This window comes from Acipenser ruthenus, chromosome 3 (assembly GCF_902713425.1).
Source record: "Acipenser ruthenus chromosome 3, fAciRut3.2 maternal haplotype, whole genome shotgun sequence".
NCBI classification, from domain to species: Eukaryota; Metazoa; Chordata; class Actinopteri; order Acipenseriformes; family Acipenseridae; genus Acipenser; species Acipenser ruthenus.
The window spans coordinates 10,594,086-10,613,337 of NC_081191.1; the positions used below are offsets into that span (position 1 = coordinate 10,594,086).

At 36.3% G+C, this 19,252-nt stretch overlaps 2 protein-coding genes and 1 long non-coding RNA gene across 5 annotated transcripts in view; 1 reads left to right on the forward strand and 2 right to left on the reverse strand.

The window, feature by feature from the left end:
* Window positions 1-4,433, reverse strand: part of LOC117394167 (collagen alpha-1(XXVIII) chain-like) — a 63,405-nt gene extending 58,972 nt beyond the window's left edge. For all 3 annotated transcript variants that reach the window (XM_059012133.1, XM_033992203.3, XM_059012126.1), the window contains exon 1: window positions 4,296-4,433. The gene's annotated coding sequence lies outside the window, so the exon portion shown is untranslated. The remainder of the gene's footprint in view (window positions 1-4,295) is intronic.
* A 544-nt stretch (window positions 4,434-4,977) lies between these two features.
* LOC131732350 (uncharacterized) lies at window positions 4,978-8,993 on the forward strand. The gene is made up of 3 exons (XR_009325460.1): window positions 4,978-5,022; window positions 7,821-7,929; window positions 8,442-8,993. It is a non-coding gene; the product is annotated as an uncharacterized LOC131732350 (long non-coding RNA).
* A 6,092-nt stretch (window positions 8,994-15,085) lies between these two features.
* Window positions 15,086-19,252, reverse strand: part of LOC117394914 (GATOR complex protein MIOS-like) — a 20,961-nt gene continuing 16,794 nt past the window's right edge. The window contains exons 10-11 of the mRNA XM_059012143.1: window positions 16,849-16,978; window positions 15,086-15,657 (exon numbers count right to left, since the gene is read on the reverse strand). Of these exons, the coding sequence (XP_058868126.1) occupies window positions 15,567-15,657; window positions 16,849-16,978 (221 nt within the window). The 3' untranslated portion in view covers window positions 15,086-15,566. The remainder of the gene's footprint in view (window positions 15,658-16,848; window positions 16,979-19,252) is intronic.

A 19,252-nucleotide genomic window follows, 5' to 3' on the forward strand; every position in this document is an offset into this window, starting at 1 on the left:
GGGTTTAAAATAAAAAAAAAATCTAGTCATTCTTAAACGGTGTATATTGTGCCACAATTTTCACATTTATTTTAAAAAATAAGAATAAATATAATCAGTTTAATTCGATATTTAGTTTGTGTTTGTTGGTTAATGCGTTGTCGCATTATTTCAATCCTCCTCCATCCTCCCTTTGTAACTAACTTACTCCTTGCTTGATATTTTTGTATCGTGTGTGTAAAAAGCGAACACGAACATATGTATTTGATTGAATGGACAGTGTGACTATCCAGGCGGCTAAATAAATGCACTATAATATATAGGCAGTAATAAAAACATATATTAAAAAGTCAAATTAAACGGGGGGGGGGGGGGAAGAGAGGAGGAGGGGGGGACAGGTATACAAATAAATTTCAGTGGGGCGTGAGTAAAAAAAGGTTGAGACCCGCTGGCTTAGGCTGGACTCTGGAAAGACGCTCATCTGATGTTGCCGCTTGCCGGTCAGTCTGATAGGAGTGTGAGCCACTGACTGAATGAAAGCCAGGTGCCGGGGCTGAAGGTATTGTCAGCTCGTCAGCAACATAGTTTGAGTGAATAAACCTACCTACCTACCTACCTACCTACCTATTACGTTAGCGACCCATTGCTAGCTGCTAACCCCACGTCCTTGGTGGCTAGCTAGCTTGTTTCACAGCTAAATCATTATGTGTGTGTGTGTGAGAGAGAGAGAGAGAGAGAGAGAGAGAGAGAGAGAGAGAGAGAGAGAGAGAGAGAGAGAGAGAGAGAGAGAGAGAGAGTGTGCGTGAGCATGTTTTGATATCGTCATCCAACTAACGTTAGCTAATCACTTCAATTTGGCTTTAGGTGACTAAAGCATAATAGCAACCAAAAAAAGAAAGATGGACATAAGGAAGTTTTTTTTACAAAAAGTCAAAGTGTAAGTAGGAAGATGTTATTAAAGTAATAAACACAATTGATAATGATTCTCATAGCAAATGTAAAAATAATTTACTAATGAAGTTAGCAGAGTCATACTTTCTCTCTAAACAGCATGCATCAATTTATCATTTTATCAGGCGAGTGAAGCAGTGCAACCTGGTAAAAGCAGTACAGAGGCAGGTGAAGCAACAGGGTCGCCGGTGAGGTCTGTAATGGCTTAGTGATTATAACAGTGAAAGTGTTAGACTCAGTTTTGACATATATTATTGTTTGAGGCACATTGTGATATAATTGTAGGCTAATGCTGTATAGTAATACTCAGCAAATAACGTTAGCACAGCCATATATTTTCTCTCTATATGGCATGCATCAATTTATTATTTTATCAGGTGAATGAAGCAATGCACCCAGGTACGAGCAGCAGCACAGACACAGGAGTGGCAGGCAGAGCACGTAAGCGTGCATGTGCTCATGCTTGTAGCGCCAGGGTTATTGATAGCTTACAGTAAGGCTGGGATAGGTTATAATTCAGGTTATAAGTAATTCTATAGCAGGGATGTCAAACCAGCTTCCAGGAGGGACACTTTATCATAGTGTTTTAAGTGTATACCAGCCAACTTTATGTCAATCAGATTGTCCTCGATTCATGTCCAGCATTCATTTCAAGCCACCAGAAGTTACCATTTAACAGCTGTCTCCTAAAAAATTTCTTCCCGGGGGGGCATGCCCCCGAACCCCCCTAGCGACCGTTACTCCGCCCCCCCAAAAAAATTGTGTCCCCACCAATGTTCAAACCAAACCTACGCCCTTGTGGGGTACCGCTATGCTGCCGATACAGATTTCTTTAATATTTTCGTTTTTCTTGAAAGATGGAGCGATTATCCTTTAAATGGTAGTAATATATTAATTGAGAAAGATGTGTAAGCGAGTTAAAACACAGAAAAAGACACGCTGCTTTGTCAACTTAACTTCCAGGTGGTCAAAGCAGCAGCTCAGCCTGGATTCAGTATTGCAGTGACACACGCAGAGAAAACATATGTTACTTTCGTTTTAAATTACAAAATACATTCGTTTTTACAGTTTTGTATGTACAGATACCTGTTTACACACTAGTTTCTTTTTAAATGTTTATTTTATTATTTTATTAAAGTAGTGCTTTATGTGGTAAGTTAAAAAATAAACCCTTTTATGTTTAATTGTTAATTTAAATACGGTGTTTCGGTGTGGGTGAATGAAACTTTTGAGTTGTATCAGCTAGTTTGTCTTTAATTTTAATTTTGATGTTGGTTAAAATGCAACAGTCATAACGACTGGTTGCGGCGGTTTTAGGTAGCCTATAATCGCGGTGGTAAGGGACATCTGATGAGGAGGCATGCATATTCTTTCCAGTTGTTAAAAGCTTAAGTTATATGTATTTCTTTTTTAATAAGTGTTCTAATCTGAATGCAAGTTGTGCCTTTTTGTTTGAGTATTATGGGCAACGTTTTAGTTAATTAATCTTCTGTTAAAAATAATTTTTGTTCTTTGTTTTGAAAAATAAAACTTCAATGCATCGATTATCGTTAATAAATGTCTATACGATAATTGAATACGAAATTAGGGTGCTGATTGTACCACTGATTAAAACCCTCCTTTTCCAAGTGCAAATTAACTCCCGATAAATTATGACAATTAACACGGATTTGCTTTTAAATTCCCGCGCAAACAAAAGAAATAGTCGCAAGAACCACTGCTCGTTAAGATATTAACACAATTTCGTAAATCAATTAATTTCGTAAATCACAATAGCACGATATTTAATAACGAAATAGGTATAACGACTGCTTGAAAATGCCCAAACCAATGCTTCATACCGATTTGTTGATTAATACTTGAGTTAAATTACGACCTTTTGAAAATCCTGACTATTGGGTCTCGTACAACTTTCAGGTGACTTCACATTTTTTCTTGTTTGTCGTGATTTTTTTTTTTCTTTTAAGATAAATTGGTTGTCTGTTTCCAGTTTAAGTTTGCAAAACATCGGTTAATGTACCTCTTTTTGACAATAGCAAAACACCCATCAGATCGCAATTGATTATTGCACATGATACTACATGTTCCAAAATCTGACAGCGTACCACTCTATAACTCTACATCGGTACTTTAAATTAAATACATTTTATTAGTATTATCATTATTGTTGTTTATTTCTTAGCAGACGCCCTTAACCAGAGCGACTTACAGTTGTATACAAAAAATACATATCAACAATTACAGTACAATTAAGAGCAAGATATAAAATACATTGACTTCAGTCCTATTAAGAGCAAATACAAAACACAGTATGATTTGATATCGAGGCAGTTCAAGAGCAGATAACAGTGTTGATAGTTACATCAGGGTTAGATACCCGTGCAAGTGAAATACAAAATACTACAGATTGGGTTAAGTGCAGAAGTAAATACTGTAAAATAGGGAGCAGATAAGTGCAAGTTAAAGTGCATTTTTATATAAGAATTATTTGTTAAATGAATATAAATTGTGTAATTTTCTTTTTGTTTTATTAAAAAGTAGCTGTGCTTACTTATACCTATGGTATAATAAGCTTAGGGTGCCAATAAGTTTGTTCTGCGACTCTACACAATCTCAATCAACATCATTACCAAGACCTTTCTGCTACTTTATGTGTTGTTCCCAAGCACCCATGCATTTGGCAGTTCCCCATCAGTATGTAGAATTCTATAAGTGAATTGTGTGTCATGTAATAAATACAATAATAAAAATGTATATTAATAAAGTGGAAGCTTAACAAACGACAAGCCTTTCCTTTCAAAGTAAAGTATTATTAAGTTACATCACTGGTTTATTGATGTAAATGATCCACAAAACGTATTGCAATCTAAAGTAATTGCCATTTTATTTATTCTAACCAATGCAGTGCTAACTTGCAATAGCTTATATAAATAAAAATAATAAAGACTACCCCCATCTATTATTACATTATTCTTTCTTGTAATGTTATTGTAGTAATTTAATAATAATAATAATAATAATAATAATAATAATAATAATAATTATTATTATTATTATTATTATTATTAGCGGTATGCTCTCTATATAATAAATGTATAGGGCAGCAGTGTGGAGTAGTGGTTAGGGCTCTGGACTCTTGACCAGAGGGTTGAAGGTTCAGTCCCACGTGGGGACACTGCTGCTGTACCCTTGAGCAAGAGTTACTTTACCTAGAATTCTCCAGTAAAAAAAAAAAAAAAAAATGTATAAATGGGTAATTGTATGTAAAAAATAATGTAATTGTGTTGTAAATAATGTGATATCTTGTAAAATTGTAAGTCTGCTAAGAAATAAATAATACATCGATACCATAAATTCAGTCTTACCTGATTTTATTTCATTTATTCAAAAGATCTGTCAAACTCCGATGCTTCTGTTTTCATCAGGATAAAGTTTTCTGATGTCAGCGTCAAGAAATGTGTTCCTGTCGTACTGAAAGAAGTGGAACTGTACTGTAGAGTGCTCTAATCAGTGCCGCACCAGAAAAGGGGTGGACTGCACTCTGAATATTCATTGTCAAATGCTTACTGAATTAAAAAAAAAAAAAGCATCCCGTTAGATTAGCTACAAATTAATAATAATATCATTTAAACTGTGAAAGGTTTCAACAATTCAACAATTTATTTTAATATTTAAATGTTTATGCCTGAGTTCCAATTTGGCCTTGAGCTACTGCTGATATTTTACAGCTTTAGTTTCCACAAAGTTGTAAGATTGTGTTGAAGCACCACAGGTGCAGCCTGTCTCATTTGGCCACCAAAAATTTAATAAAAAAAACTCAATGAAATAAAACACACTTTTATGAGTCAAATGGCAATAAATCTGAAATGTTGAATAAATGCTGTCACATAAAAAAGGTCTCTAAATCCCTCTGGGAGGCTGTGTGGTCCAGTGGTTAAAGAAACAGGCTTGTAAACAGGAGGTCCCCGGTTCAAATCCCACCTCAGCCACTAACTCATTGTGTGACCCTGAGCAAGTCACTTAACCTCCTTGTGCTCTGTCTTTCAGGTGAGACGTAACTGTAAGTGACTCTGCAACTGCACCCTAGTATCTGTAAGTCGTCCTTGGATAAAGGCATCTGCTAAATAAATAAATAATAATAATTATTTGACATGGCCTTCAGTTATAGTTAGGGTGACCAAACATCCTAGTTTAGCTGGGACAATCCCGGTTTTCCATCAAAGGTGTCCTGACATTTTGCTGAAAATCTTTAAAGTCCCGGTTTTTAGTCACTTCAGAATTCTTCTCTGTTTTGAACCCTCACTGACAGGATACATTTCATCAGTATGTTGTCGAGTTGCTGTACTGGTATTTCATGAATTTCCCTGTTTTCACCATTTTCCCTGGTGGGAGTTGTGTAGCTTCTAAAGCACTTCTCACCTGATGTCTTTGGGCACTACTAGCTAGGTTGTCACCTAGCATCAGTAGGTCATAAGAACATAAGAAAGTTTACAAACGAGAGGAGGCCATTCAGCCCATCTTGCTCATTTGGTTGTTAGTAGCTTATTGATCCCAGAATCTCATCAAGCAGCTTCTTGAAGGATCCCAGGGTGTCAGCTTCAACAACATTACTGGGGAGTTGGTTCCAGACCTTCACAATTCTCTGTGTAAAAAAGTGCCTCCTATTTTCTGTTCTGAATGCCCCTTTATCTAATCTCCATTTGTGACCCCTGGTCCTTGTTTCTTTTTTCAGGTCAAAGAAGTCCCCTGGGTTGACATTGTCTATACCTTTTAGGATTTTGAATGTTTGAATCAGATCGCCGCGTAGTCTTCTTTGTTCAAGACTGAATAGATTCAGTTCTTTTAGCCTGTCTGCATACGACATGCCTTTTAAGCCCGGGATAATTCTGGTCGCTCTTCTTTGCACTCTTTCTAGAGCAGCAATATCCTTTTTGTAATGAGGTGACCAGAACTGAGCACAATATTCTAGGTGAGGTCTTACTAATGCACTGTAGAGTTTTAACATTACTTCCCTTGATTTGAATTCAACACTTCTCACAATATATCAGAGCATCTTGTTGGCCTTTTTTATAGCTTCCCCACATTGTCTAGATGAAGACATTTCTGAGTCAACATAAACTCCTAGGTCTTCTTTCATAGATTCCTTCTTCAATTTCAGTATCTCCCATATGATATTTATAATGCACATTTTTATTGCCTGCATGCAATACTTTACACTTTTCTCTTAAATTTCATTTGCCATGTGTCTGCCCAATTCTGAATGCTGTCTAGATCATTTTGAATGACCTTTGCTGCTGCAACAGTGTTTGCCATTCCTCCTATTTTTGTGTCATCTGCAAATTTAACAAGTTTGCTTACTATACCAGAATCTAAATCATTAATGTAGATTAGGAATAGCAGAGAACCTAATACTGATCCCTGTTGTACACCACTGGTTACCTCGCTCCATTTTGAGGTTTCTCCTCTAATTAGTACTTTCTGTTTTCTACATGTTAACCACTCCCTAATCCATGTGCATGCATTTCCTTGAATCCCTACTGCGTTCATTTTGAGAATTAGTCTTTTATGCAGGACTTTGTCAAAAGCTTTTTGGAAATCTAAATAAACCATGTCGTATGCTTTGCAGTTATCCATTTTCAATGTTGCATCCTCAAAAAAGTCAAGTAGGTTAGTTAGACATGATCTCCCTTTCCTAAAACCATGCTGACTGTCTCCCAGGATATTGTTACCATATAGGTAATTTTCCATTTTGGATCTTACTATAGTTTCCATAAGTTTACATATAATAGAAGTCAGGCTTATTGGTCTGTAGTTACCTGGTTCGGTTTTGTCTCCCTTTTTGTGGATCAGTATTACATTTGCTATTTTACAGTCTGTCGGTACAACCCGTGTCAAGAGACTGTTGCATGATCTTGGTTAGCGGTTTGTAAATAACTTCTTTAATTTCTTTGAGTACTATTGGGAGGATCTCATCTGGCCCAGGGGATTTGTTTATTTTAAGAGCTCCTAGTCCCTTTAACACTTCTACCTCTGTTATGCTTAAGTTTTTTAAAATTGGATAGGAACAGGTCGACATGTGGGGCATGTTGTCCGTGTCTTCCTTTGTAAAAACCTGTGAATAGTAATCATTTAATATATTTGCTATTTTTTTTTCTTCATCTATGATTTTGCCATTTGTGTCTCTTAGACATTTAACCTCCTCTTTTGAATGTTCTCTTGCTGTTATAATATTGGAAAAATATTTTGGAATTGGTTTTAGCCCCCTTAGCAATATTGATTTATATCTCTCTCTTGGCCTTTCTAACTTCCTTTTTGACTTGTGTTCGCAGTTCCAAGTACTCTTTCTGTGTACTTTGTTTTTGGTCCCTTTTAAACGCTCTGTAAAGTGCCTTTTTTCGCTGAATATTTTTTTTAATTGCTCTATTAAATCATTTTGGCCATTTTGTTTTAGATTTAGATTTGTCTACTTTTGGGATGTAATTGTTTTGCGCCTCTAGTACTGCATTTTTAATTATTATTTGTTTATTTAGCAGACTGATTTGTAAAGCTATTTCATTTCATAAACTCCATAATGTAAAACAGAGGCAACGTTATTTTTTTTGGTTTAAAACACCATAGGACATATATTTAAAGCTTAGTACTAAACATGTGGTGGTAAACCTGAACCGGAGGAACTATATTCACTGCTGATCTGCATACATGATAATTTATAGGGCCTGAAGATGTCAGATGATCAGTACACACATTCTGTCATGCAGTTGAGCTCACTGGCCTCCAAGACAAACATAACAAGTTTTCAGTCTGTTTAGTAAGCAAGGCTGCTTTACTTTGACACACGAGGAATATTGTTTCTAGTTTAATTAAGAATTTTGTTTTTCCCTCCCCTCTAGCTAGTGGAAGAATTAAGTGGCGTAGTAGAGGTTTTAGGACGAGTTACAACGAAAGCAACCATTATGGCTGGCACATGTATGCCATTGCAGGAAGACAATAACAGTTTTGGTAAGTACTAATAGATCCTTGTATTGTTTAACCTCCTCTTTTACTGCATTGATAATACATGGATAACATTCAGGGTGCCGCTGCTGTGGGAGATTTTAATACATTTTGCTGTTTTATGAAGAGGAAACACAGATCTATAGGGGATAATATCAAGGTTTTTTAGTAAGCAAGCTGTCTGAGTGAGGTGAAATGGAATGTTGGTGTCTGACTCTGTTTTTGTATTTATTTTTCTGTTACAATACCAGTCTGACATTTTCATTCCTAGACAATAGATAACATTTTCAGGTACCAGCTGTATTGTGAGGTTTGTGAGGTTGAGGTTTAATTCAAGAGGGGGTGATTATCTATTCAGATACTAAGACAAGGAGGTGGTGTGAGTGAGGTAAAACAGACTACAACTAATCAACCCCCAGTTTTGTAGGGAGGTGTTTATTGGGACTCTCTACTATATTCACTGTTGCCAACAATAACTGCCAAATCAAATAATTATACGTTTTGTTTCTGTTTTGCAGACTTGGGTCTTTACAATGAAGCTCTGAAAATTATTCATGATTCCCCCCAGTACTATCCTTTTTAAATAAAGTCAAGTGAATGATGGGCTCCTCCTCCTCCTCTAGTATCAGCTGAAAAAGACCTAAACCAATATCACTCTTTTGGAGAATGACCTTTGTTTCTATTTTTAGGTGACTTAGGCTGGGACCAAATCAAAACTTTGACAACCCGCTAATCGCACTTAACAAAACTGTATTTAATAGCTTTTTATTTTGGTATCTTATTTCTTCTACTCATAAAAAGAAAACGCTATTAAATACAGTTTTGTTAAGTGCGATTAGCGGGTTGTCAAAGTTTTGATTTGGTCCCAGCCTTAATGTCTTCCATCTGTAAACATACAAGGAAAGTTAACTTAAAGGGTTTGAATAATACAAGCTTGATAACGTTACATATAAGCATATCATTTGTTATATATTCTGTGTTTATGTTTTTCTCCCTATTAGTAAACATGTGTCACACTTTGGGCACAAATAAGTTCCGTGAAAGTACTGTAACTCTGTTCTTGTTTCTTCACTGACGCTTCACTTATACTGTACTGTACCAAACTCCTTGCATTAACAAATAAATTATATAGATCAGTAGATGAAGCATTGCGGTTAAATGTACGTATACCTACAAGGGTCAAACTTCAAGTGAAATGATAGATCTGCTATTTTAACTGTAGACCTTAATTGTTTAGAGAGACCGATAAATGAGAAATAGCAGTGCCAAAAACAGAATGGAAAGGAGATGGAAACCCTCCCTTTTGAAACCTGGCAATATATCACTGTATATATTTATATGGTAACATTCTTATGTATATTACTAGTGGATAAATCTATATATTATTAAATAGCCTATATAAAAACAAATATTAAATGGACTATCGGAGAATAGGTCTAGTAACAATGTGAATATCCCAAATCGGTTTATTTTAATTGAATAGCAAACTACAGAAATAGTTGTCAGACTATTAAAAAGCTTTTGTGCATTAAAAATAACAAAAATAATACTTACAAATGAATGAAAAAAAAAATCAGGATCATTGTAATTTCCTACAGTGTCTCTTATTTGACAGTACTGCACATTCAATGGGGCTTTCACAATGGTTTTTCTGGGAAATGCTTGGTTTTCTGCTATACTTTAAAACAGTTTTATGTTCCTGTGTTTAAAAATGTAGTTTCACAATGTCCTTTTTTTTCATTAGGACTTGGAGCTCTTAAAATAAACAAATCCCGGGGGGCTCCCGAGTGGTGCATCCAGTAAAAGCACTCGCTAGAGCAGGACAGCCGACCCAGGGGGCGGCGCTCAATTGGCCGAGCGTCATCCGGGGGGAGGCAGGGTTAGGTCGGCCAGGGATGTCCTCGGCTCACCGCACACCAGCGACCCCTGTAGTCTGGCCGGGCGCCTGCGGGCTTGCTTGTAAGCTGCCCAGAGCTGTGTTGTCCTCCGACACTGTAGCTCTGAGGCGGCTGCACGGTGAGTCTGCAGAGTGTAAAGAAGCGGGCGGCTGATGGCACACGCTTCAGAGGATAGCGTGTGTTCATCTTCGCCTCTCCCGAGTCAGCGCAGGGGTGGTAGCGGTGAGCTGAGCCTAAAAATAATTGGGCACTTCAAATTGGGGAGAAAATAATAAAAAAAAACTAAGTGGCAACGACTAAATTAAAAAAATAAAATTAAAAAATAAATAAATAAATAAACAAATCCCCTGGGCCGGATGAGATCCTCCCAATAGTACTCCAAGAAATTAAAGAAGTTATTTACAAACCGCTAACCAAGTTCATGTCTCTTGACACAAGGGTTGTACTGACAGACTGTAGAATTGCAAACGTAATTCCGATCCACAAAAAGGGAGATAAAACCGAAACCAGGTAACTACAGACCAAAAAGCCTGACTTCTATTATATGTATACTTATGGAAACTATAATAAGATCCAAAATGGAAAATTACCTATATGGTAACAGTATCCTGGGAGACAGTCAGCATGGTTTTAGGAAAGGGAGATCGTGTCTAACAAACCTGCTTGATTTTTCTGAAAATGCAACACCGACAATGGATAATTGCAAAGCATATGACATGGTTTATTTAGATTTTCAAAACTTTTGACAAAGTCCCGCATAAAAGATTAATTCTCAAACTGAACGCAGTAGGGATTCAAGGAAATGCATGCACATGGATTAGGGAGTGGTTAACATGTAGAAAACAGAAAGTACTAATTGGAGGAGAAACCTCAAAATGGAGCGAGGTAACCAGTGGTGTACCACAGGGATCAGTATTAGGTCCTTTCCTCTTCCGAATCTATATTAATGACTTAGATTCTGGCATAGTAAGCAAACTTGTTAAATTTGCAGACAAAACAAAAATAGGAGGAGTGGCAAACACTGTTGCAGCAGCAAAGGTTATTTAAAATGATCTAGACAGCATTCAGAACCGGGCAGACACATGGCAAATGACATTTAAGATAGAAAAGTGTAAGGTACTGCATGCAGGCAATAAAAATGTCTATTATAAATAACACATGGGAGACCTGAAAAAGAAGCAAGAACCAGGGGTCACAAATGGAGATTAGATAAAAGGGCATTCAGAACAGAAAATAGGAGGCACTTTTTTTTTTTTACACAGAGAATTGTGTGAGTCTGGATCCAACTACCAAGTAATGTTGTTGAAGCCGACACCCTGGGATCCTTCAAGAAGCTGCTTGATAAGATTCTGGGATCAATAAGCTACTAACAACCAAACGATCACGATTGGCCGAATGGCCTCCTCTCGTTTGTAACCTTTCTTATGTTCTTATGTAAAATGTCTGTGAAACTTGATGCAAGTATCCAGTCAAAAAAGTTGAGGTAAAATATATATTTAGTTCCAAGTGAAATCTATTTTTTCTTACCTGTGCACAAGGGCTGAAATAAACAATGTACAGCATGTCTTTTCATTTAATGATCTTGTTCCTTTGGATCTCAAATGCAACTTGTTTACATCAGAAAGTCACTCCCTTTTAATTGTTAAAGATCAAAAAAGAACTGTACACTTTTAATTGTTCTTGTTAATTTCTATTTTTGTGGCCTTCCTTTCCTTCCTGTTTTTGACAACAACAACAACAACAAGGCAGTTTTACAGCTTCCAAGCTCAGTACCAGTTGGACATTTTGGAAAGCTGTAGCACTGCAGCACAAGTGTCAGCAACAGATCATTTTCATGGAGCAGTTTCAATTCAAATAGTGCATTAGTTTTATCTCACAATGCTTTATAACTTTTAACACCATAGTAACCATGACCCTATCTACACACTGTAAGGAATTATAAGCTAATTTTATATTTAACCTTAAGTAGAGGTCAAAGGTCACAATCAAGGTAATTTTTGAATAAAGCATATATGGTATCCTATATGTGTTCCATAGTAACCATTAACCTATTTGTACTTTGTAAGGAGTTATAAGCTAGTTTTACATTTGACCGGAGATTTTGAAAGGTTTTTAAAGAAATGCGTTAGGTGACCATATTGGTTTATGCTTGTCATCTTTGGAGTTAATCAAACAAACCATTTTTCAACTGAAGCGGTTTTAAATTTAAGAACGAAACGTAGGTCTGGCCGCCATCTTGTTTTACAAAAGAATACTATTTTGCCATATTTGAATTCCGTTGTCCCCAGGATGATGCCTAGCAAGTTAAGAGTTAGTTGGTTAAACGGTTTGCAAACAGAAGCAGTTTGATGTTTGAGCGCGTTTTGGCGAATTTGGTGGCAGCCATTTTGATAGTAAAATTTATTGCAGCAACTTTTACTTCTTAAACTTGAAGCCAGTTTGGTTGCTGATGACATATGCAAAGTTTCAGATAAATCGGTTCACCGGTTCCCAAGAAGATTTTGAAAGGTTTTTCCAAAAAATGCGTCAGGCCGCCATCTTGGCTAACGCAGGATTGCAATTTTTTTTGCATATGAACTGTAATCTACACAGGATGATACCTGCCAAGATTCATGTTGATTGGTTACACAGCATGCGAACAGAAGCAGTTTAAAGTTTTGGGAGGACAAACAACAATAAAATAAATAATAATAATCTTTACAACAATAGGCTTCCCAAGCCAGCCTGACAGCCTAATAATAATAATAATAATAACTAGAGTTGCGAGCAACTTTACGGCTTCCAAGCAGTTAGTGTGAAATTTAAGCGCCTTGGTTGTTATAGATGAAACGTTATCACAAATCATTTTTGACACAGCTGACTGTGTCAATTTTGGCCAAAATATTGGAATCACTGGTTAGATGATCAATGCTGAAATCTCATTGGCCCACAGCAGCCATGTTTTGTACTGTAGCAACTTCCCTTGAACAACCCTAAAAGATAATCATACTTAGATCATGTATGCTCATTTTTTGCTTCAATCAGAACTCTGCATGTTATATAACAACCATCTGCAGTCAATAAGAAATTATGGGAAGTTTTACAGCCAGCTTTAAATTTGACCTTTAGCAGAACTTAACCATACTATATAAAACTATGTATGCATTACACATTACACTACTTGCATTACCTATAGTGCTCATATAAACACCAGTTTTGTAAAACAACAAAAGCCACATCTAATAAATTACAAACATACTTTTTTCTATACCTTGCTATACCTTGCTATATTTTTTCCATACCTTGCAGACTTTTCCATGTTAACAGCTGTCCCCAGTGGTGGGTATGTGTTATTTCAGGGTAAAAAATTGCAAAACTGGCAGGTCACCCATATTGATTGGCTCATGGCAGTCATGTTTGTTGATGTAGGAACTTTTCCTGACTAACTTTTTTAGAGGACAGTACAAAGACCTTGGTCACCCTATAAAAAAATAAATAAAAGAAAACGTTAGCAACATACTGTGAAAAGTCCCTTTTAACATGTTGTTTTATTTTTGGTTCTCTTATTTCAAAGGAGAACCAAAAATATGTGAGACCGTGTCCAGGAGGCTGTGTGGTCCAGTGGTTAAAGAAAGGGGCTTGTAACCAGGAGGTCCCCGGTTCAAATCCCACCTCAGCCACTGACTCATTGTGTGACCCTGAGCAAGTCACTTAACCTCCTTGTGCTCCGTCTTTCGGGTGAGACGTAATTGTAAGTGACTCTGCAGCTGATGCATAGTTCACACACCCTAGTCTCTGTAAGTCGCCTTGGATAAAGGCGTCTGCTAAATAAACAAATAATAATAATAAGATAACGTATACCCAAGATTCACATCAATCAGCCAAAGGGCTCATGAGGAGCTGTTATTTAAGCATTTTATGCAAAATCCAACATAGCTGCCACACCATGTGACCGATCCATTTTTCCTTAAGTAGAATCAATCGTGGACATGAGCGCACTATGTACAAAATTTTTCACAGCTGTACTATTTACTATTCATGAGAAGACTTGAATATTGTCCAAACTTTTCATTAAATCCAAGATGGCTGCCACACCATGTGATCAAAGGCCGCCATATTGACCATGACACAACATCCCATAGTCCTCTACATCCGTGTCAAATTTTGTGCATTTTGGTGCAGCCAATAAGAAGTTATAGGCAGTTTTATAGCCAGTTGCGTATGTTGATGATGTCATGCAGCGTGGACTCCATGATTTTAACAGTAACAACTACCCTTGAACAAGCGAACAGATGACCATACTGAGATGTTTTATTCCAATTTTTGTTTCAATCGGATAAGCGGTTTCAGAGAAGATGTTTGAATTTTGATTTTATATTTTTATGGTAATTTTATGACATTAATCAATGTGGTTGCCAAACCACAGAACCAATCAGCTTCATATTAACAACAGTTAATCATGGACTATCCCTCAACATGTATAGCAATTTTCAGAACTCTGCAGTAAGTGGTTTCCGATACATATATTACCGACTATCATTCATAGGCATCTACCAGTATACCAAACTTTGTGAGTTTCTAAGCATGTTTTGGCAGAAAAAAAAAATTATAATAATCCTAACAAAAACAATAGGCTTCCCCAGCCTACGGCTTGGAAGCCTAGTAAAAGCAGAGACAGTGCTTCATGGTTTGAATGTGAGCTATACATGCCTAATTTATGGATTATTCGAGGAGAGTGGGGTTCTACAGGCTTTGTCAACAATGTACGTGATCAAATCCCCTCCCCCCCGCTGCACAAATGAAACAAAATAAATCTATACATTTATCTTAATTTTTCGCCAGCACCTTCCTTTCATTCCATTATTGCACTTTCTGCAATGTGAACTGTAGAACTGCACCATAACTGTTTAATTCACAGTACCTGTTTGTTGACCAATGAAAAAGCAACTTGCCAAGACAGCTGTCTGCAAGCACCAATGGGGTACGTAATGTAAAAAAACAACTGCCTTGATGAAACTGTGCTTTATTTGAGTTTCTTTGTTTATGTAAAAAAAATTAAATAAATAAATAAATTTAAAAAAAAAAAAAAAAAAAAAAAAAATCGGGAACATTTTTTCCCTCCAGATTTACATTTATCAAATCATTAGCCCAGAGGGACTGAGTAAAAGTGGAAAACTGACAATCAGTATATCATCTGTTTGATATACCTAAAGGTTAGAATTTTAAAACATCACAAATATAAAAATTTAGTATTTCAGAAATAACACACACACAAAAAAAAAAAACACACAGCAAAATCGAAACTTTATTTGTAACCTGTCCCACCAAAGAAATGACATCAAGGGGAAATATAAATCAAGCTTTGTATCACGCAACATTTCTTTTCACCTCTGTACAATTGCTACTTTTATTTCAATCAAAAAGCAGATTATTGGCAATTTCTTCTTATCACAGCCTGTCAAATAGTGGATCCAACATCTTGTATAACAAAGCTGTTCTATGATGTTCTTCAGATAGAGGCAGTAGATATTATTGGTTCGTCTCTGATGGCAGGTTCAAGGACTGTTCAGTGTCAGCTTGTAAATTTTCCTTGAGGGTGCTCTGAATTGTAATTACATCCCAGAGAAGGCCTTCCAAAATGAATGGCTCCGATCTCCCCCCCCCCCCCCCAATTACTCAAGTCCTGAATGCATCTTGTCAATGAGATATGTTAGGACCATTTGAAAAGACACCAGTTAGGAAGTCGTGGGTATCCCTTACACCGTTCTAGACGCTATCTAAGGGGACCAAGTTGCCTGTAGTATCCAGCTGCATGCACTTACAGGTACAGGCGGAGACAGGGCACTCTGTATGATCTCTGAAGTTAGAACAGAAAAACAAGAACATTATTCCAAATGTAATGTTTCAGATTAAATTACTATTTGAAAACATCACTGTAAACAAGACACAAATAAAAAAAAAATTAAGGAAATTGTCCAACATGTAATTAAATGTTTCTTTATAAACAGGAAGGTATTGGTCAACTAAGTATTTTAAGGAATTTAGCTATCTCCAAATGGTAGATAACATGTACATGGTCATGTCAATTATTTTTTATCAGAAAAGCAGTTGTACTAAAACCTACATTATATTTACGGCCTCTGTTTAAAATGTCACTCAACATAGCGAACACAACCTTCTCAATACTTCTATCATAGACTCCTCTTGCAGACCTTTCGGATTGCATGTGGTTGTAATCCAATAAATTACTGATCTTCTACAAATATTTTCAATTATGATGACGAAGTTTCTGCTGTCACAACCTCTTGGTTTATGGATACTCTTTTTTTTACACTCACTTCTTCTGAAACTCACAATTTCATATTTATATAGAGCAAATTAAAACTTCAATATAATGTTTTTTTTGTCATCTCAAGGATCTAATTATTTCTTCATAGCAAACCCATCTAGAACTACTGATTTGACTATATCATTTCTAAGCCTTAACACTAACTTATTAAATCAGTTTTTCATTCCTATTAGGAGGTTCAGAAGGGTTTACTCCAGGGATATTAATATAACTGTAAAAGGTCAGACCTGGAGTAAAATACAATGAACTGAATTAGAAACTAATTCAAGGGGTTTAACTTTATCTTTAATGCACAGAGAGCACACATCTGCCTTCTATCTCTACTTGACAAAATCACTCATAGAAGTGTTACATGAATTTACTCAAAGAAGACTTAACTGAGAAAAATGAAACATTAAGACTTCATTAGTTGAAAAAGATAAAACGTACTCGAAACTGACTCATAAGAAACCCTTTGCCAACTTTAGAAATAAATTGTGGAAACATTCATTTAGGGGAAGAAACCAGCTCTCTATTTTTTCAGTGTTATGAAACATAACACTGCAGCAGTCAGAGTGTATACTCTATACCGTTTCTGCATCAATGATCAACATGGGGGTTCTGAGACTGCTGGGAATTACTAACAGAGTTCTAGAACTGTACTCCATCACAACACTGCAAGCCTGGACGCTGAAGTCGTCAGACAAACCTTTCACCTACCTGAACCAGCTCAGCATGTGCCCAGTGTGGCCTCCGTGTCGACAGTTGTGGCACCAGGTGAACCAGTTATTTAACTGGGCGAGTTTCTTATCTTTACTCAGATCTACCTTTTCATCAGACTTCCCTGCTCCTATAAATAAAAGTAACCAATATATTAAAATATTACCAAACATTATATAGTTAACTCCCTCCTTGTGACTACTCCCTGGTAGCCCATTTCAACTTTGGACTATTCTGAATATATCCCTTTCTTAGGACAGGCTTAATTTGATGACAATTGGGACAGAGGAATTTCAGAGGAGTCCTGTATAAATGGTTGTTATGTATGTGCCTGTATGGAAAAAAAAACCAAACATTTGTCTTAACAATTTTACCTGACCTATCCATACACTCTTTATAATGAATATTGCTAGATAAAAATAAGCATGCTTGTAATATATATAAAATGGGAGAGGTGACCGTGTTTGTGTTTGGGGTATTTCACTGGGATTATCGTTTGTGTGGGATTTTTATTAATTGTAAACGGGACTGCAACCCATCATCATTTACTGTGCAATACACATCGTTGTGTATTGCCAGCCATCATTGTTTGTTTCTGTTTGGTCATCAGACCCCTGGATTAAAATGTGTCTGTCGTTTCTTGCTGGATTACCACACTGCACCTGCAAGTACCATTTACCATGATAGATAGAGAGACAGACAGATACAGACAGATAGATAAAGAAAAAGGTGATGTAGACACACACATGTGAATTGATAAAACAAAAAAATCTATTATAAAATCAGGATGTTCTGGACAGTCCTTCAGCTGGATGGAGAAAGCAGTGCTATATCTTTTTTTTCACACATATACATTTACATATTAATGATTTACGTGTTGTAAATCAAACCCTGACGTTGACATCGATTATCATGCAAATTCTAAAAATTATTAGTTAAAATGCTTTTTTTAAAAAAACAAAAAAAAAACAAAAAAAAAAAGAAAACACACACTTCACAGTACAGTTTAAGGAACAATAAGTCCTCTTTTTAGAGCATGGTATAAAAAACTCATTCAAAACAAGTCCAGATGTTTTAGGACACGTTTGATAAATACACTGGCATTTAAATATAGCACTCTCCAAGTTTCATATTCCTGACGTCACTAGCCTTTGCCTTGTTTTGTCCAAAAATCTGACATTTCCAGTGTAAACATAATGGTAAATTAAGAAAAAAATCAACCCGCTGTGCAAAGTAGGAAAAAAAAAAAGATTGAAAACTACATTAAGATTACGGCCTCTTCACATAGAAATGATTCGACTTTGCATAGTCACTTTGACTTGCATTATCTTCAGTGAATACAACTATATCGTCATGTTTCCAAACAGTACATTAGAGGTAGCCTACCCTTTCCTGCAACAGCGACAACTCCTGTTGATAATTTTATTTTGCGTCTCCATACTTGAATATGTATAATCTCTCTTTCATACATGTATGTGGATTATTAAATTGACTTACTGCCCACATCGCAACCTAGATATGTATAATATCTTTCATACATGTATAGGCCTAATCAATCTACATACCAGGTAGCAACCAAAAATGCGTCACATACTGAAGTGCTCAGAGAAGCGTTTCGCCCACGTGGATTTGCTTACACTTAACCAGTACATTACTAAGGACCTACGTGTTTCACGGCCTTGAAAAACATGACACGTACAGTGAAATTCATTCTTCACCGTGAAAACTGTCTATTTTGTGTACTTTCATCCTGCACTTAAATCCAATTAAGTTATGAGTATTGGTCCAGTTCCTGGGGTGACAAACTTGTTTCTGCTCTCTTCACCAATTGGTAGAGATGGTCATCTGGGGCGGGTTTAGTATCCTAGGAGATCTCAACTGATATTTTTAAAGTGTCCTTCCAGCGATTTGTACAACTAATAAAAAATAACTATTTTACATACCCCAGAACAAACTCAAATGTTCCGTTTTACTCAGAAGTTGCTGGAAAGCAGTCTAATTTAAAAGTTTTAAAATCTGCGTTTTAGTAAACAGGAAGCCTGTTTCAGTGGTTACTATGGAACTCTCGTTGCTATATGACGTTTGCAGGGAAGGGAAGTGTAACAGAAACAGCATGGCTACGCAGGTAGCTAGCAAGTGTTTGCAAAAAAACACTGTTAATTAAACTACTTATTTAACAGTGATGTTTTTTAAGTTTATTTAACACATTCATCATAGCAAGTACTAGTAAAGATTTAAGGTACATTATTTGAGTTCAGATAGGGGTCGCCAATACTTAGGCTATGTGTGCAACTCAAAAAGTGTCCCGATTGTGAAATATGATGTTATCTTGTTTTAATGAAAGTACCTTTACAAAATGTTACTGTATTACTACCGTGTTAAATTGTACTCTTACTCACGCCTT